Source organism: Scylla paramamosain, chromosome 19 (assembly GCF_035594125.1).
Source record: "Scylla paramamosain isolate STU-SP2022 chromosome 19, ASM3559412v1, whole genome shotgun sequence".
Classification (NCBI taxonomy): Eukaryota; Metazoa; Arthropoda; class Malacostraca; order Decapoda; family Portunidae; genus Scylla; species Scylla paramamosain.
The window spans coordinates 10908642-10928256 of NC_087169.1; the positions used below are offsets into that span (position 1 = coordinate 10908642).

The window sequence follows — 19615 nt, forward strand, 5'->3', positions numbered from 1 at the left end:
AATTACTCCTTAGGATCCCCCTAAGCAGAGGTGCCTCTGACGTTTTGCCTCTGCTAGTTAAAGGGGATCTGAGGAGGTATTCTTGCTGATTTTCCTTGGAATGACTACCACTTCCATGTCAGACGGAGATGATAGTATCTGGCATGGACGTGTACATTTCTCACTCTTTTTCACGACTTAAACCTGCCATACCTTGGTTTAACGCAGCCTGTTCTCGTGTTATACATGATAGTTGTTGAAATGTGTTTTCAACACGAAGACAGTCATGTAAAACATATTATGTAAATAAAAATGTTTTATCTATAATTCTATAATATCTTATAATTTTTCCAATGTATGGAAACATATAGGACACCCTGTGGATATATATATATATATATATATATATATATATATATATATATATATATATATATATATATATATATATATATATATATATATATATGAGCAGGCAGTAGGCACCTGCCAAAACGATAATTATTCCCAGTCACGTCTAAAGCACTGGATCAGGGCCCCTTTTCTGTTCCTTCCTACTGTGTTTATCCTCATTTTCGATCCAAAGCTGGATGTTGCGTTTATATGCGCAACGGTTTAACCTGCTCTCGTGTCCACGCTCTTGAATCTTCCGAGTTTTTCACCATCTGGCTACGACTACAGAGTCACTCTCAAACTAAATTTATCTGTGCTGTATATCTCTCACTTAACTCCTCTAACTATAAGAAATTCTTTGACTACTTAACTTCCAAACTGGAGCACATTCGGACTCTCTTCCCTATTGCAGAGATCTCTATTCTTGGACACAATGTTCACCACCAGCTTTGACTTTCCTCTCCCTTCACTGACCATCCTGGTGAACAAGCCTTCAGCTTTGCTATCCTCCATAATCTAGAGCAATTGGTGCAACACCCTAATCGTATTCCTGAACGTCTTGGAGATACGCCCAACATTCTTGATCTTTTCATGACCTCTAATCCTTCTGCTTATGATGTCACCCTCTCTTCTCTGTTGGGCTCCTCCAACCACAGTTTCATATCTGTATCTTGTCCTATCGCTCCAATCCTTCCTCCGGGTACCCCTAAGCGAAGGTGCCTCTGGCGCTTTGCCTCTGCTAGTTGGGGGGACCTAAGGAGGTATTCTGCTGATTTTCCTTGGAATGACTACTGCTTCCGTATCAGAGACCCGAATTTGTGTGCTGAGCGCATAAGAGAAGTGATAATGTGTGGCATGGAGGTGTACATTTCTTACTCTTTTTCTCGACCTAAACCTTCCAAATCATTGTTTAACACAGTCTGTTCTCGTGCTATACATAATAGAGAGGTGCCCCACAAAAGGTACTTTAGCTGCTCATCACCAGAATCTCATTCACTTTATATTTCTGCCGGGAACCATGCCAAGTCTGTTCTCCAACAAGCCAAAAACTCCTTCATTAACAGAAAGTGTAGAAATCTTTCAAGATCTAACTCCCCTCGTGACATCTGGTATCCAGCCAAAAATATCTTCAATAACTTTTCTTCTTCTTTCCCTCTTTTATTTCAACCAGATGGCACCACTGCTATCACATCCATCTTTAAACCTGAACCCTTCGCTCAAACCTTTGCTAAAAACTCTATCTTGGACGATTCTGGGCTTGTTCCTCCCTCTCCTCCACCCTCTGACTACTTCATGCCACCTATTAAAATTCTTCGCAATGATGTTTTCCATGCCCTCGCTGGCCTAAACACTTGGAAGCCTTATGGACCTGATGGTGTCCCTCCTATTGTTCCCCGAAACTGTGCCTCCGTGCTTGCACCTTGCCTAGTCAAACTCTTTCAGCTCTGTCTGTCAACATCTACCTTTCCTTCTTGCTGGAAGTTTGACTACATTCAACCTATTCCTTAAAGGGTGACCGTTCTAATACCTCAAACTACCGTCCTATTACTTTAATTACCTGCCTATCTAAATTTTTTTAATCTATCCTCAACAGGAAGCTTCTTAAACATCTACCACTTCACAACCTTCTTATCTGATCGCCAGTATGGGTTCCGTCAAGGCCGCTCTACTTGTGATCTTCTGGTTTTCCTTACTGAGTCTTGGTCATCCTCTTCTACAAATTTTGGTGAAACTTTTGCTGTTGCCTTGTACATATCAAAAGCTTTTGATAGAGTCTGACACAAAGTTTGATTTCCAAGCTACCCTCCTACGGCTTCTATCCTCTCTGTAACTTCATCTTAAGTTTCCTTTCTGACCGTTCTATTGCTGCTGTGGTAGGTTTGGAAATCTAAGCTTTGTGCTGGACTCTATCAAAAGCTTTTAATATATCCAAAGCAACAATAACATTTTCACCAAAATCTCTAAAAGAGGATGATTAAGACTCAGTATGTATATATATATATATATATATATATATATATATATATATATATATATATATATATATATATATATATATATATATATATATATATATATATATATAGTATCACGAATGCCATTAAAGGCATAAATCCAGGTGTGTTTGAATGTGTTCTTCACACACACACACACACAGATATATATATATATATATATATATATATATATATATATATATATATATATATATATATATATATATATATATATATATATATATATATATATATATATATATATATATATATTGCATTTCTACACTTATACACTTAAACCTAAATGTACTTATTTGTTTTACCCTTTTAATGAATAACACCAAACTCAAGAAAGAGTTGTTATATTAACTAAGCTAATCTAACAATGGAAGACAGAGAAGAAAAAACAAATGATATTTTTATGAATACATGAATACTTACGACTCAGTCTCATAGACCCGTGCATCTTCTCAAAGGAAAGGAATGTCACTGCTTCTAATACTGCTTATTCTGTCACTCTGTCTTCTCCTATGAGGTCCTCTGATCACAGCCTCATATCTGTATTTTGTCTTATCGCTCCAATTCCTCTTCAGGATCACCGTGAGTGGAGGTGCCTTTAAAGTTTGTACTCTGCTAACTGAGCCAACCTGAGAAGGTATTATTCTGATTTCCCGTGGAATGACTAGAGCTTCTTTGTCAGAGGTCCGTCTCTGTATGCTGAGTGCATAACAAAAGTAATAATGTCTGGCATGGAGGCATACATTTTTCATCCTTTCTCTTGCCCTAAACCTTCCAAACCTTTGTATAACTCAGCTGGCTCTCTTGCTATCTGAGTACATGATAGAGTGAATTTTCCATCACCTGGAAGTACTTTACATTTCCTTTACATTTACCCGAAGTCATGCCACCGTTGTTGTCCAACTCGTCACAAATTCTTTCATCAATAGAACATATGTTTTTTTTCTTTTTTTTCATATCTAACTCCCTGCCTTACTTCTGGCATCTCGACAAAATATCTCCAACGACCTTTTTTTTCTTCATCTTTCCCTCCTTTATTTCCTCCTGATGTCACCATTGCTATCTCATCTATCTCTAAAGCTGAAATCTTTGCCCAGACCTTTAGTAAAAACTACCACGGATGATTCAGGGCTTGTTATTCCTTCTCCTCTACCATCTGACTTTCATGCTTCCTCTTAATATTTTTCATAATGAAGATTTCCATACCAGTAACAAGTGTTAACCCGTGATGTGCCCGAAAATCCGAAAATGTGCTTCCGTGCTTACACCTTACCTTGTCAAACTTCCAATTACCTATGTTTGTAAAAATCTACCTTTCCTTCCTAGCGGAGATCTGCCTTCATTCTGCCGTCGTGGCTGCTCTATTAGTAATCTTCTGGCTTTCCTTTAGTCTTCGTCATCACCATCTAGGAATTTTGGTGAAACTATTGTTGCTGCCTTAAAACATATAAAAAAAAAAAAACATCTGCTACCATCTGTTATAAGGTTTTAATTTGAAAACTTCCTTCCTGCGGCTTCTTTCTTTCTTTTTTGTAACTTCATCTTAAGTTTCCTTTCTGACCATTCTGTTGTTACTGTGGTATATTATCACTACTCCTTTCTTGAGTCTATTAAAAGTGATGTTCCTCAGGATTTCTATCTTGCTGTCCAGTATTCTTAATCATCAATAAAGTTTTTTAACCAGATTTATTATACTACCCACTTCTAAGAAGATAATACCACTCTCCATTTTTCAATGTAATAGACGTCGAGCCCTTCAGATATGAAACCATTCAACCAAAGAAGCCAAAGAACGCCCGATTTCTGATGCTTTTAAGATATCTGATTAGGTTAGAGCAAACCTAGAGTTGTTGAGTGTTGTACCGCGAAGGTACAGCACACGGGACAGTATATGTGTACCCTGCTACACATAATATACTGTCCCGCCGGTGACTCCACATGTATCCTCGTGGTACCGCTGCTACATACATGTACCGGGAATGGTACGTACTTCTCCCATCCTGCCTCGTACAAGACAGGGATATGGGTTGAAGGAGTTACATCTTATAATCTTGGACGTTTATTTAATGTATAGATGAGATGATACAAAGTCTGCGCGCTTCAGAGTCTGGCCCTGAACTGCCTTTGATGCTCTCTCTACTGCTCTCTGCCTCCACTGGGGAGGTCAGTCTCTGTTTATATGCTGCAGATCCATAAGCAGGTCCAGGTGGGGGTTAACAGCGGCGAACATCAGAGAGCGTGAAACGGAGATGGAGAGTTTAATATGGGCCTCGAGATGTATTTGTGCATGTGTTTCCCCACGGGGCAGACGCACCTGGTGAGCTGAGGTGAGGTGTGATCCGTGTGAGATTCCTCCGAGATGCTGGTGTAGTCCCACCACTCTAAAACCAAGATTTGGGTAGGATTATAAGCCCAGGATTTACCTCCCCGCGGCGTTGCCATTGTGCTTTTACTTTGGTTAGTGAATAATGGCCTGACACCGTTAGGCTTCGTCGTGTCCTGACCTGACCCGTGTGTGTGTGTGTGTGTGTGTGTGTGTGTGTTTATATATATATATATATATATATATATATATATATATATATATATATATATATATATATATATATATATATATATATATATATATATATATATATATATATATATATATATAGTTATAAGCACGGGAAGAAGTTGGTTGACTAGGAGTGTGTTGTACCCTTTCTTGTAGTATAAGGTAGCCAAATGAGTATGAAATAAAACTCAGAATCATTATTAAACTAAATATACACTACCTGAAGCGGGCATAGCGCGTGCAACTTATCTAGGACACATTGATCCCGCTCAGGTTCAAGTGTGTAGAGTTAACATAATGTATACAAGCTAATGAGCAATAAGAGAAAACAAAGTTGACGAAACATGCACAAGTTAATGAGCAATAAGTTATGGTAACATATACAAGTTAATAAGCAACAAAGATAATGTAACATGTACCAAAACAAATATATACCCAAAATACAATGCAAGTAGCTCAGGCGTATACATAATGAAGAGTGTGAGTGTACGTGTGCTTGTTCGTGTTTGTGTTCGTCACGTCTTCTTCTAACTCACAATGAGGTTGCCGAATCGAGGTAGCAAGAGGGAGGATGATTTCACCTGCAAGAAGCGAGTGAGACTGATGAGGTGTGGAGGTGAAAGTCAGTTGTTTGCTGGGTTACCTCGATCGAGACGCGAGTCGAGACGTGTTTCTAAAGACCGCCACGGTTTGGTCGAAACAGTATTCGAATCTTCCGAGTTTTCCACCATATGGCTACGACTACAGAGTCACTCTCAAACTAAGTTTATCTGTGCTGCATACCTCTCATCTATCTCCTCTGACTATAAGAAATTCTTTGACTACTTAACTTCCAAAGTGGAGCACATTCTGACTCTCTTTCCTTTTTGAAGAGATCTTCATTCTTGGAGACTTCAATGTTCACCACCAGCTTTGGCTTTCCTCTCCCTTCACAGACCATCCTGGTGAACTAGCCTCTAACTTTGCTATTCTCCATGACCTAGAGCAATTGGTGCAGCACCCTACTCGTATTCCTGACCGTCTTGGAGATACGCCCAACATTCTTGATCTTTTCCTGACCTCTAATCCTTCTGCTTATGCTGTCACCCTCTCTTCTCCTTTGGGCTCCTCCGACCACAATCTCATATCTGTATCTTGCCCTATCGCTCCAATCCCTCTTCAGGATCACCCTAAGCGAAGGTGCCTCTGTTTTTTTTGGGGGGACCTGAGGAGGTATTTTGCTGATTTTCCTTGGAATGATTATTTCTTCCCTGTCTTTGTGTGCCGAGCACATAACAGAGATGATACTGTCTGGCATGGAGGCGTACATTCCTCACTCTTTTTTCGACATAAACCTTCCAAACCTTGGTTCAACACAGCTTGTTCTCGTGCTATACATGACAGAGAGGTGGCCCACAAAAGGTACTTAAGACTTCCATCACCAGAATCACATGTACTTTATATTTCTGCCCGGAAGCATGCCAAGTCTGTTCTCCAACTAGCCAAAAACTCCTTCATTAACAGAAATTGTCAAAATCTTTCAAGATCTAACTCTCCTTGTGACTTCTGGCATCTAGCTAAAAATATTTCCAATGACTTTGCTTCTCCTTCTTTCCCTCTTTTATTTCAACCAGATGCCACTGCCATCACATCTATTTCTAAAGCTGAACTCTTCGCTCAAACCTTTGCTAAAAAAAAAAAAAACCCTTTAGACGATTCTGGGCTTGTTCCTGCCTCTCCTCCACCTTCTGACTACTTCATGCTACCTATTAAAATTCTTCGTAATGATGTTTTCCATGCCCTCACTGGCCTAAACCCTCGGAAAGCTTATGGACCTGATGGTGTCCCTCCTATTGTTCTCCGAAAATGTGCCTCCGTGCTTGCATCTTGCCAAGACAAACTCTTTCAGCTCTGTCTGTCAACATCTACCTTTCCTTTTTACTGGAAGCTTGCTTACATTTAGCCTGTTCCTAAAAGGGTGACCGTTTTAATCCCTCAAACTACCATCCTATTGCTTTAATTTCCTGTCTATCTAAAGTTTTTTTTTTAATCTATCCTCAACAGTAAGATTCTTAAACATCTATCACTTCACAACCTTCTATCTGACCGCTAGTATGGGTTCCGTCAAGACCCCTCTACTGGTGATTTGGCTTTCCTTTCTGAGTCTTGGTCATCCTCTTTTAGAGATTTTTGGTGAAACTTTTGCTGTTGCTTGGGACATTTCAAAAGCTTTTGATAGAGTCTGGCACAAAGCTATGTCTTCCAAAATATGGCTTCTCTCTTTCTCTCTGTAACTTCATCTCAAGTTTCCTTTCTGACCGTTCTATTTCTGCTGTGGTAGACGGTCACTGTTCTTCTCCTAAATCTATTAATAGTGGTGTTCCTCAGGGTTCTGTCTTGTCACCCACTCTCTTCTTATTATTCATTAATGACCTTCTAAACCAAACTTCCTGTCCTATCCACTCCTACGCTGATGATACCACCGTGCACTTTTCCACGTCTTTTCATAGACGTCCAACCCTTCAGGAGATAAACATTTCACGCAGGGAAGCAACAGAACGCCTGACTTCTGATCTTTCTAAAATTTCTGATTGGGCAGAGCAAAGTTAGTATGGTTTAATGCCTCAAAAACTCAATTCCTCCATCTATCAACTCGACACGACCTTTCAGACAACTATCCCTTCTTCTTCAATGACACTCAAGTGTCCCCCTCTTCTACACTGAACATCCTCGGTCTGTCCTTTATTTATAATCTGAACTGGAAACTTCACATCTTACCTCTAGTTAAAACAGCTTCTATGAAGTTAGGTGTTCTGAGACGTCTCTGCCAGTTTTTCTCAACCCAACAGCTGCTAACTCTGTACAAGGGCCTTATCCGTCCATGTACGGAGTATGCCTTACATGTCTGGAGGGGTTCCACTCCTATCGTTCTTCTAGACAGGGTGGAATGAAAAGCTTTTCGTCACATCGACTCCTGTCCTCTAACTGAGTGTCTTCAGCCTCTCTCTCATCTCCGCAACGTTCCATCTCTAGCTATCTTCTACCACTATTTTCATGGTAACTGCTTTTCTCATCTTGCTAACTGCATGCCTCCCCTCCTCCCGCTGCCTCACTGCACAAAACTTTCTTCTTTCTCTCACCCCTATTCTGTCCACTTCTCCAATGCAAGAGGTAACCAATATTCTCAACCATTTATCCCTTTTTATGGTAAACTTTGGAACTCCCTACCTGCTTGTGTATTTTCATCTTCCTATGACTTGAATTACTTTAAGACGGAGGTTTGAAGACACTTATCCTTCAATTTTTGACTGCTGCTTTGGACCCTTTCATGTGATTGGCATCTCAGTGGGCTTTTTTATTTATTCGATTTTTGTTGTCCCTATTCAGTATTCTTCCTACCAAAAAAAAAAAAAAACAATGTTCTTCCTAAAAAAAAAAAAGGGAGAGAGATTAGTGGATGGCGAGGCAGGTACAAGAACCGTAATAATAATAATTATATATATATATATATATATATATATATATATATATATATATATATATATATATATATATATATATATATATATATATATATATATATATATATATATATATATATATATATATATATATATATATATATATATATATATATATATATATATATAGTTATAAGTAGCCCCTTAGCGAGAATGATCTAGAAGATGAGAAGATAGTGCGAAGTAGGAAGAGAGAGAGAGAGAGAGAGAGAGAGAGAGAGAGAGAGAGAGAGAGAGAGAGAGAGAGAGAGAGAGAGAGAGAGAGATGCCGGACAAACAATGAATGTGCTGTGCTCATAAGTTACATTAAATTCAGTGCTCTCTCACGTAGTCTTCTTCCAATATTCATTTTGCTAATTTCCCTTTGTCCCCCAGAGTTTAGATAAATACGTAATATAATAAAAGAGTTGCCCTCCCTGATATCCAAGTCAGATTTTATCCAGGCCTTCTGAAACGCAAACAATTATTTATATAAAAGAACGTTTTATTTCAAATAAGTTATAATTATAATGTGTAGGAAGTCCAGTGATGTGAGCTGAACGCCTCTCTTTCCCCCTCCCTCCCAAGTACCTTCCCCTTTTCATCCGGACATGAGTCACAGTCTGCTGCCTGAGAGAACTGAGTGCTTAGCGTAGATAGAGGAAACCCACACAATAGGTACACATTAAACAACCAAACTCTGGTAGGTACAGGATACGAGAAAAATTTAGGAGTTATAGTTAACTCTGAACTCCGTATAGGGAACCAATGCATAGAAGCCAGAAACAGGGCAAATAGGGAACTAGGATTAATTTTTAAGAGTGTTAAAAGTAGAAGGCCGGAAGTAGTATTAAAGTTATACTTGGCATTCACTTTATTTTCCTATAAAACTTCTGGAGGTATCTCATTAATTTGGACTTTAGTGATATCATTATGGGAAATTAATGTTGCTAACATAGAATTAGAGTAGTTGCCTCTTAGATAAGAACTGTGAGATGTGTGAGCGGCTGGCAGTTCATTAGGTATTGGCTATTAGTTCATTGGGAGCTATTTCTGAGAAATACTTAGTAACTTAGTAACGTAGTAACTAGTTTTGGTTTATCTGATGAGGTTAGCCAACTGGTTTCTGTATCTTTTAAATACATCGTGATTTATAATACCTAATTTGTATGATCGACAGATGGCGAATTTTTGCTGTATTGATCTTATTATTTTTTTTGTTATCCAAGGTTTATGAAGTCGCTTAGTTAAAACAAATTAAGATATTTTAGGAAAACAGGAATAAAAGATGATATATATTTTGACTAAATCTAGGTTGCATTATATATGTACACTGTATATGTATCTTCATTGTGATGAGCTGCGCAAATAGTGCAGAGCGAAAAAGGAAGAAGAGAGACACACACACACACACACACACACACACACACACACACACACACACACGAGTGAAGCAGATGCCTGAGGCGCGATAAGTACATGTCCGTCTCCCACACATTTACTTTAAGAACTCAGAGCACATGATTACTTCCCTTCCCCTTTTAAATTTACTTACTTCCTTTTGTTCCCTCCCGCTGACTCACCCATGTCATATTGTTGGAAAGTTTGTCTTGCCTACAGAGTAATCAGAACCCCACCCAGATTTCGTAGTTCGCTCACAGTAATTTTTCTAAAGATACCAGTCTTTGTTGGGCAAAGTTAGTATGCAGGAAGTAAGGTAGGAGGTGATGCGTCAACTCCACTTCCCTTTTCCTCTTCCCCCCATTTTGTCCTTTTGTCAGGCGTCTTACCCACGCTAGGGAGCGCGGGGTTGTGACAGAGGCTTCTTTGTCAGTCCGGTTTCTATTGGTACGAAAGGAAGACATAGTTTCGCGGGGACCGAGTACTGGCAAGGAGTTGAGGTATATTTATGTATAGGAGAGGGTGCTTATTACTTAGTATTCTATAAGAGTTAGCGGCAGCCTCACCCCAGTCGATTTAAGAAGGTAACACACCAGTCACAGGGGTATGACTGAGTGTGGAGTGCCAGTTACCTTGTGGTGACAGTCCCTTTGCTCATTCCTGTCTGTTATCTTGTGTTTGAGTTTGTCGACGTTTGTACTGTCAAATGTTTCTGGGTTTCAGAGTTCTGTTGAGAGCTTTGAACCCAAAGGATCATAGTTTATCTGGTGCACAGTAAAGTCTACTCCTTCCCCAGGCCATATCGTGCCAGGATGGTAATGACCCATCTTTTGGGAGGCTGTAAATGTTACTGGTCAGCAGAAGATAATATTCTGTGACCGTGGGTGGTTGTCTTGAAAGGGTGGTAGCTCAAAGAATATTATAATCCTTATAGCTGTTTGTCACTTGTCGTAGCTGTGTCCCCATAGAACATGGTTTACGATCCTTTCCTAGCAAGTGAAGCGTTTTCGGTATCTGTCGGGGAGTTTGTTATTTCTTTCCCTGTGCTCAAGTTAAGACAAAGTGGTGACCTCATTTGTTGAATCCCTACAAGAGGCCAGAAGTACCCGGTATAGGTGATTCTGAGCCCTGCACTAAGCTATGTAGATGGTAGCCTAGGGAAGCTGACCCAATTTAGTGAAAGCTGTGAGAGGAGCTGAACCTGGTTGTAACATCGTTGATAAGTAGGGCATTCCAGTCTATTGCTGTGAGTTTAATTTTTAATTTTGCACGATTTTCGTGTTTTTATTTATTTATTTATTTATTTATTTATTTATTTATTTATTTATTTAATTATTATTATTATTTTCTTTTTTTTTAGCCTGAAAGAAACTTTGTGTTTGACACAGACCGTGTCTATAATTGGGATGTTTAAAAAATACAGGAAGGTGGTCACTTATGGAAAAGTGGAGTATGCCGGATGAAGTAGTGAGGTAAAGTTTGCTCAGATATTATCTAAAAGGGAAGGAGAATCTGTTGAATTATTATCAGGAAATCTTGCTGGTCTAGATACTCATATATGGGAAAAATAGTTGAAAGACTGCATTGTAACAAGAAAATTATTATTGGGTAATTGTGATTCATGTTCTAAGATATTTATGTTGAAATTTCCAATAATAATAAAGTGGCTCTGGGATAGTAGATTATCCATGAGGGTGTTAAATTCATGAACGTTAGTATGTTTACTATAAGGATGATGTAGGGATGATGTAAGGTGTTTTATCCACAGTAATCCTAACAGTGCATAGTTCTATGTCTTCACTACATTTCTGGTATTCATTGAGTAATACACTTGGGATATTGTTGTTTACATATATTGCTACTTCTTTACCCAGTGTTTCCTCTAACCTAAATATATGAAGAGTTGAAGCATTCTATTTCGTGTAGATGAACATTGATAGGTTTAAGCCAAATTTCAGAAATACATATAATATCAGAATATTTAAGCAGAGTTTTAAATAGAGAAATAAAATTATCATGATTTTTGTTTAGGGGGTGAATATTAAGATATTCTTTGGAACTTAAAAGGGTTGCTACCTTGTATGAGATAAAGTTGTGATTATGTTATCAGCGTTTAAATTGTTGTACATAGAATTAAGTATTTCTAAACCAATATCATCTACATCATCATTGTCTTCATCATTATTGAAAAGTGTGTTAGAAAGATTGCTGTCAGGGAGGTTCATAATGAGAGTCAAGCAACAGGAGTATGGAATGAGGGGAATATGAACAGAGAGTAAAACTAGAGGGGGAGAAGACAGGGAAGCAGAGGTGCGGACATTAAATGCTTGGAGGCAAATGTCAGTGCGAAAAGTAAAAACATAAAATTAAATTAAATTAAATTTAATTTAATTTTAAAAAAATAGCTGAAAAAAATAATGCAGGCTGCACCATGTATGAGATAAGAAAAATATAAGTACAGTACTGTTGCAATATATTCCATGACATGGAACAAAACTAAACTATCACTCACATGATGTTGTGATCATATTGTAACTAGTGCCAAATAAATACATAAGTATTATAGTTTGATGTTGTATAAAACTTGTGAGGAGAAAATATGGAAATTACAATTGGAAATAACATAGATATTAAACATAATAATGTAATTCATAAGACAAAGAAATCTGTGGTGTAAATTGATATTAAAGGAGTACACTATGCGCCAATGAATTGTTCGCTGAGAGACCACAAGTGCTAGAAAACACTTAGAATGGAGAAAATAAAAGTACTATAATACTTACGACGAAACTAGTAATTGATGGGCTTTCCTTTCCTTCTCATACACTCTTGAAGCCGTGAAAGAAGAGATTCAGCCAGGTTATAGAGGGTTACTTGATTTAAATTGTGCCATTCCTCCCTGATGGCCGTCCGCAGCTTCGATATCCCTCCTCTGCATGCGCCTCTTCGTGATGGACCCCCCACCAAAAAAAAAAAAAAAAAAAAACGGGCAAAAAGTCACACAAAAGTTCCAAATAATTGTTCTGATTTATGTTTTCATTTCTTGGTAAAAATACTAAATCTCCCACACCATGATAACTGAAGCAGGCCCACACCATCAATGAATCAGGGTGCTTTTCAGTCTTAAAATATAAATTTTGGGTCAAGTGGGTCACTCCCTAGTCGCCAGTACACACGCTTGCCAGTTGCAGGACACTGTGCAGATAGCTTCGTCGCTCCATAACACTTGCTGCCATTTTGCTATATCCCACTGGAGATATTTAGTGGCAAACACAACCCTAAGCTCTTGTTGTCTAGTGCTGGTGAGTGATTTCTTGAGAGTGAGGCGTCTGCGGAACTCAAGGTCGTCGCGCAGGCAGTGCCGTACTGTCCTCACAGACACTTCCCTGAGCAGCTGAGTGTTTTGTTCTTTTAATTCCCTCGCGGTAATCTGAGGACAGGCATCCACTTTGACGCTTCACAACATTGACTGTGCGTGATGATGTTTTACGACCTAGCCCAGGCCTCTTTTTCTGTGTTGCCGCCCCGCCTTCCATACGAAACTTTCGTATCCACTGCTGCACACATCTCATCCACTGCTGCACACATCTCGTAACACCCACAGACCTGGCTATTTCTCTCACTGGCCTTTCTGACTTGTGTAAAGACACAATAACTTTGATCTGATCCTTTGTCATGTTTTTTCTTGACTCCCATCATGAAGATAAGGTGAGTTGTGTCAGGGCGCATCTGCTCAAATTACTGGCGGGAAGTGAGGCGATACTTTTAAGAATGTTTTGCTAATAACTGGCAAATGTCAACTAACGGTCCATCAACGGTTTTCATGGACTGCTCGTACTTTAAACGTGTTTGCAGATGCATGATAACTCCCATAATCACTAGGGTGCCATACTAGAGGAAATTTTCATTAGTCCCTCCCGGAAGTGATCTGTTGTGAAGCGGCGAACGACATCGTGCTTGCATAAAAAAGCTTGTAATGATTGATCAGTTGTTAACACGTTTTTTAGCTGAGTTATTTTTAGTTTTACGATAATGTTACCATCAGATGTATGACATTGCTGGAAAAGGCTTTTGTATTCTGATCTGATTTTACGAATGTTGTTATATATGGTTTGACGCTTAGGTGTGAGAATTTCGTTTATTTAAAGATGTAGTTTTTAGGTAATACAAACCTGAACAAGTTGACTTTTTAAGGCGGTTTAGTAGCTTAACAATCACTGGTCTATTTGTACCTTGCGCTTTAGGTCTTACATGGTGAGCGACGTTTATGCCTATGTGGGTTACGTTGACATGTAGTTGTTTTATATTGTTCACTTTTAGGTGGGAAGGATTTTCACGAAGTGATTCACCTGGTAAGGAAGAACCGCTAGTAATCACCGAGTCTTCTCGCTTATATTACTCCACGTCATCCAGCATCAATTCTAATTAGCGTAATTAATAATAATGGATGTAGGTTCTGCAGCTGTGTTCTTTCGCAAGCTATCACGTTTCTTTCCTTCTGTTCACGTGCAAACCATCGACAAACATCATCTTAGTTGATAAAGAAGTCCAAAAAAAAAGTGCATGTAAGAATAAAACTACTAGAGTTTTGAAAGCATATGGGAGATGTACCATCTTATGAGGAAATGGCAACTTCTACCCTTGATATAAAGACTTTCCCCACAGTACTGTAGAAGCTGAAAAAAAAAAAAAAAAAATCTAAACTAAATAACGAAATTGCTAAGTAAGTTTCCCATAAAGACATTGGAATAAATTATTAAAAAAGAATGTGAGATTCCCTTCAAATCTAGTAATGACACCATCTTTAATGAAACTTTATTGTAATGCAAGATGAAAATACTTTGCAAAATACTCAGAAAAAAATGACGTTCTCGCTGATTAGGCCCAACACGGCGGTGAGCTATATGAAAGCCAACAATCAGTGTTGTGGAAGTATACCATTTCTTTTGTTTTTTGTTATTATAGACTATTGCATATTTTATTTACCCAAAAGTGTTATTTATAGCTAAATATATATTTTTGTTACCTTCCAGACTTTAGTATGCTGTAACGTATATTTTGTAATTTTTTTTCTTCTGTAGCTGTAATATCGGTTTTTGTGTGCAGTGAAATGTAGGTGAAAACCACCTTCGTTGTAGGTAGCACAATTTACCGAGGCGTGGCAACACTGCACGGGCGTCAACTGGTCCTGGATCTTTGATAGGGAAACACGTGTTGCCGCGCGAGAGAGATCTAGAATCCACAGGAAGTCCTTGGTGTATATATTTATATTTATATTATATATTTATATATTAGAGGGCTGTCCGTAGTCACAGCTGAGTAATTGGTAAGTGTGGTGACAGTAAGCCCCTGTCATTATAGGTAAGAGGGACTTCCATGGGAGCATGCCGAAGTTTACTGATAACTCAAGGGAATACGTTGCCCTACCGACTCTTTTCAGAGTCCATCTGTGTGTGCTGGCGTCCTGCATCTTGGCAATCTCGAGAGCGGTGCTTTAACCATCTCGTGGCCTGTTGGCTGCTGTGTACTAGTCTCATTAGTGTTTCGTGCCGTTAAATGCGACTGGTGTTCAAAACTCACTGTTGGGAGCTTTGGAACCAGAGGATTTCGTAATATTCTACTGTTTGTGGATATTTGTTCTCTCCTGACTTAACCACCTTACCCATCTTCTGGGAGACCACAAGTAGACCGGTCTGTAGCAAGAGGATGTAATTTTCTGTGGATATGGGTGGCCCATCTCTGTTGGGAGGTAACTCACAAAATACTATAAGCCTCATAACTTTGTGTTTTTTGTCCTGGCTGTGCCCCTCTAGCACGTGGTTTGCGATTCTTTCTCAGCTTGTGAGTTCGTTGGCGATTGTATTACCCCTTTCCTGGTTGGTGGGTTAAACTAGGTAGCGACCTCTTGATTTTTGATAGCCATGGACGACCAGCAGGTGCATGAATTCATTGCTTTTATGCTTGCACTAGGCTACAAGAAGTTAGTGTAAGGAAACCTGACTTGAGTGTAGTGATAGCTGCAAAAAGGGCTCAGCTTGAATCGTAACCATGGGTGGCCGCGTTAACGAAGAAAAATTATCACGATAAGCGATAATCGATATCTGGCAAAATAGTTCAAATTCTATGTTTATCCCGTCTCTTCACTAATGGAAAGTACTGTTTTAAGTAAAATAACTACTTTTGATTTTGAAAGCTTAAAACTTCAACATCCTCACGTTCCAAATATTAAAATTATCGGTTATTGCTAATTTGAACGAAAAGTATCGGCGATACCGATGAATCGATAGCGCGGAAAAAAAAATAATTATCGCATAACAGATAACCTGTTATCGATACTTTATCTCAATAACGCCCACCTATGGTTGTAGCAATATATATATATATATATATAGAGAGAGAGAGAGAGAGAGAGAGAGAGAGAGAGAGAGAGAGAGAGAGAGAGAGAGAGAGAGAGAGAGAGAGAGAGAGAGAGATAATATATGATATCAGTTGAGAAGCGAGACACCTAAAGGAAATCAAGGGGCTTACCTAATGACCTTTTATTCCACTTGTATTCCCTCCCATTTTTGGCTCATTATCAACTAGCTTTCATATTGAAAAGTGCATATTAAAGATACCTATTGAAATAATTAAATTATTGACAAAAAAAAAAGATAGCAAGATACAGAGAGTACACAAAATCAAACAACAAAATATCGTATAATGGATGGGTAGAATGAATGAGAACCACAATGGTTCTCATTCATTCCACCCACCCATCCACGATCATTCTATGGCTCCACAAAATGTCCTCCTTCAGATTGCCATACTTCGAGGCAGTTCTCAGCGAAGTCAATCGGATCGTTTCCCTGTCGCCACTTGGTATCCCCCACGTAGCTTCACAGGACACCCAGTTAGAGGGCTACATCATCCCTAAGGTAATGTCTAAAACAAAACCTGTTTAACATGATTCTGTCATGTATAAAAAATAATTATAAGATATATACAAACACACACACACACACACACACACACACACACACACACACACACACACACACACACACACACACACACACACACACACACAGTGACAATTTCTGTATTGTTCAGCCTCTGCTGAAAACTTTCTACTCATCTAAATGTTTTTTTTTTTTTTTTTTTGAGCGGTAAGAGCTCAAAAACAAGATGACTTGTTTGCGAAGTTTTGTTCCGGCCTTTCGAACTTTTTCAGACGGAATGAGGCTGAAATTTGCGATTGTATAAAGGAAAAAGTGGGGTTAAGAGAAAAAAATATATTTTGTACAGTTGAGAAATGAAGATGGGAGAAAAAAAAAAATTAGTAGTAGTTGTACTAGAAAAAAAAAAAAAAAAAGCAAATGAGTAAAGTGATTGCTTTGACCACAGTGGCTCACAACACCTACCAATCAAGAGCCATTATTAGGAGGTATCACCCAAAGAGGACCTGCATCACCTTGAATTCAAAGGTGGCAATCCGAACCGATCAAACTGAACCGATCAAAGAGACAGCAGAGGCATGACTAAGTGATGAGAGCCACCCCCCTCTTTGTAGTCCCTTGCCTGGCTACAAAATCTTCAAACAATAAGACCGTCCCAGAATCAATACAGAACTTAGGATTATAACCGGTGCTCCCAGATGGACGGATGTAAGGACCTTACAGGCCGAGGTACAAATACCCCCATTTAGGACAAGAATTTACACCGCTGCTGCAGGACACCCAATGAAATTCGTACGAACACAAAACAGAGAACTTGCTGTCACAATTAAACAAACATTAGCTCTTCCATAAACCAACACGGGCATCCACAACCAGTGACTCTTCGAACTATAGGGGCTCGCCACTTCTTCCAGCACCTCCCCATATGATGAAAACTGCAGGTAACCGCCGCCTTGGGAAGAAGCACCTTTTACAATCATAGTAGACTCCAAGAAGAACTCGGATCCAACTACCCTTAAAGCAAAAACGAGAAAAGGGGTACAAGTTACCCCCAAAAGTAACGCGGACATTTACTGTACTGACAGGTCGTGTAACACAACAAACCTTCACCACCACAGGACTTTTCCGACTCTCAGACGGATCATCCACGCTGCAATAGAGGACGGCAAACACAGGAACAAAAATATACTGATAAACACTGACTCTCTGGAGCCCTGCAGGCACTACGAAACTCAACACCAACAGATAACATCATCACAACAAAAAATACTAGCAATACCCTACGCATCTTTCCAGAACTGATGAGGATGCAGTCAAAATATTCTCCTCCAACACCACAAACCTTCTAAAGCAGGGGAAATTCAAGCCAGTACTACCAACAGAAATTCGTGCTAAGAGAACTATTGTATTGCTGAACACCGATGAACACATCTACAGTAAACCCGAAAAGACCTGGAAGAAGGATTGATTAGTGAGAACAGCTTCCTAAAAGACGGGATAGATAATATCTATAAGATCTCCAAAACGAAATTCATCAAATTTGCCCTCAACAGCTGCATTGCAGCAAAAAAAAACAAAGCAATAGAACAAAGTCTATTGGTTTTTCACATGAGTATTCCCCACTACAACATCAAAAATGATGAATACATCCCAGTACTTACCTGCATGAGATGTTACACCAAAGAAGGCCACCAAATACTCAAAATAGCAATTATGCTCAGAATGTGCCAGTGAAAACCACACCTGGAAAAACTGTAAAGCGGCAATATAGAAATGTACAAATTGCGGTGGTCCTCACAGCACCCTAACAAATAAATGCCGGATAAGGAAAAGGTTAAAGAAGAAAATAGCCAAGCCACACAAAACATCCACCCACTCATCCAACAAAACCCTCTCAATTCACCTATGAGCAACCTAATAGATAAAAACACCAAAATTTTATCTTACGTGATGCATGCACGCTATCTCAACTCAATTAATTCAGGCTTCTTCAACGCAGAACTCAACAAACTATACAAAGCTAACAACTTTCCGGCAATTGTCATCTCAGAAGACTAAACCAAACAATATAGAAACAAATACCACTTCAAGGGAAGAAATATCAAATACAACGCTGGCTTACCCAACACCGACAGACACACAAAAATACACTCAGGCACAGAGAAGGCAGACTCACACACAACAACAACAAACAAAAGCCACTGGAGCGAAAGTAGATAAGCCACCACCAGATGAAATATCAGGGACAAGCACTGGGTTATAGATTGTATCAAAGAAAAGTGCATGTTTGCCAAATGTTGATGTTCTTAGCTTCCGAAGACTCAGAGCAGCATTTGGCACCAGGTTATACAAATGGCGTTACACAGGCAACTGTTATACAAAAGAGGAAATCTACCATTTTATTAACAATAATGACAATAATAACACAATAATAATAATAATAACAATAATGAAAGATTTGATGGTTCATCTCATTTCTTTTTTTGTATACAGCTTTTTTTTGTATTTTTTTTTAATATTTTAACCATTTCATTTTTTTTATATATTAAAATTTAAAAAGCAATATTTTGTTGCTTTTAAAATTAAATTTCATAGTGACGCCATATGAGCGCAATGTTGCTGCGCAACAACATAAATCTGTCAATATCTCCGTTGCCAATCGACTCGCTTAATTCTTCAACATCTGCTCTTCTAAAGTTAGGTATCCTGATATCTCTCTCTCTCTCTCTCTCTCTCTCTCTCTCTCTCTCTCTCTCTCTCTCTCTCTCTCTCTCTCTCTCTCTCTCTCTCTCTCTCTCTCTCTATCTATCTATCTATCTATCTATCTATCTATCTATCTATCTATCTATCTAT

General features: G+C 38.8%; 1 protein-coding gene across 3 annotated transcripts in view; it reads left to right on the forward strand.

The window, feature by feature from the left end:
• Nucleotides 1-19615, forward strand: part of LOC135109626 (cytochrome P450 2L1-like) — a 126793-nt gene that overhangs the window by 85751 nt on the left and 21427 nt on the right. For all 3 annotated transcript variants that reach the window (XM_064021060.1, XM_064021061.1, XM_064021062.1), the window contains one exon: nt 16624-16741. In XM_064021060.1, the coding sequence (XP_063877130.1) occupies nt 16624-16741 (118 nt within the window). The remainder of the gene's footprint in view (nt 1-16623; nt 16742-19615) is intronic.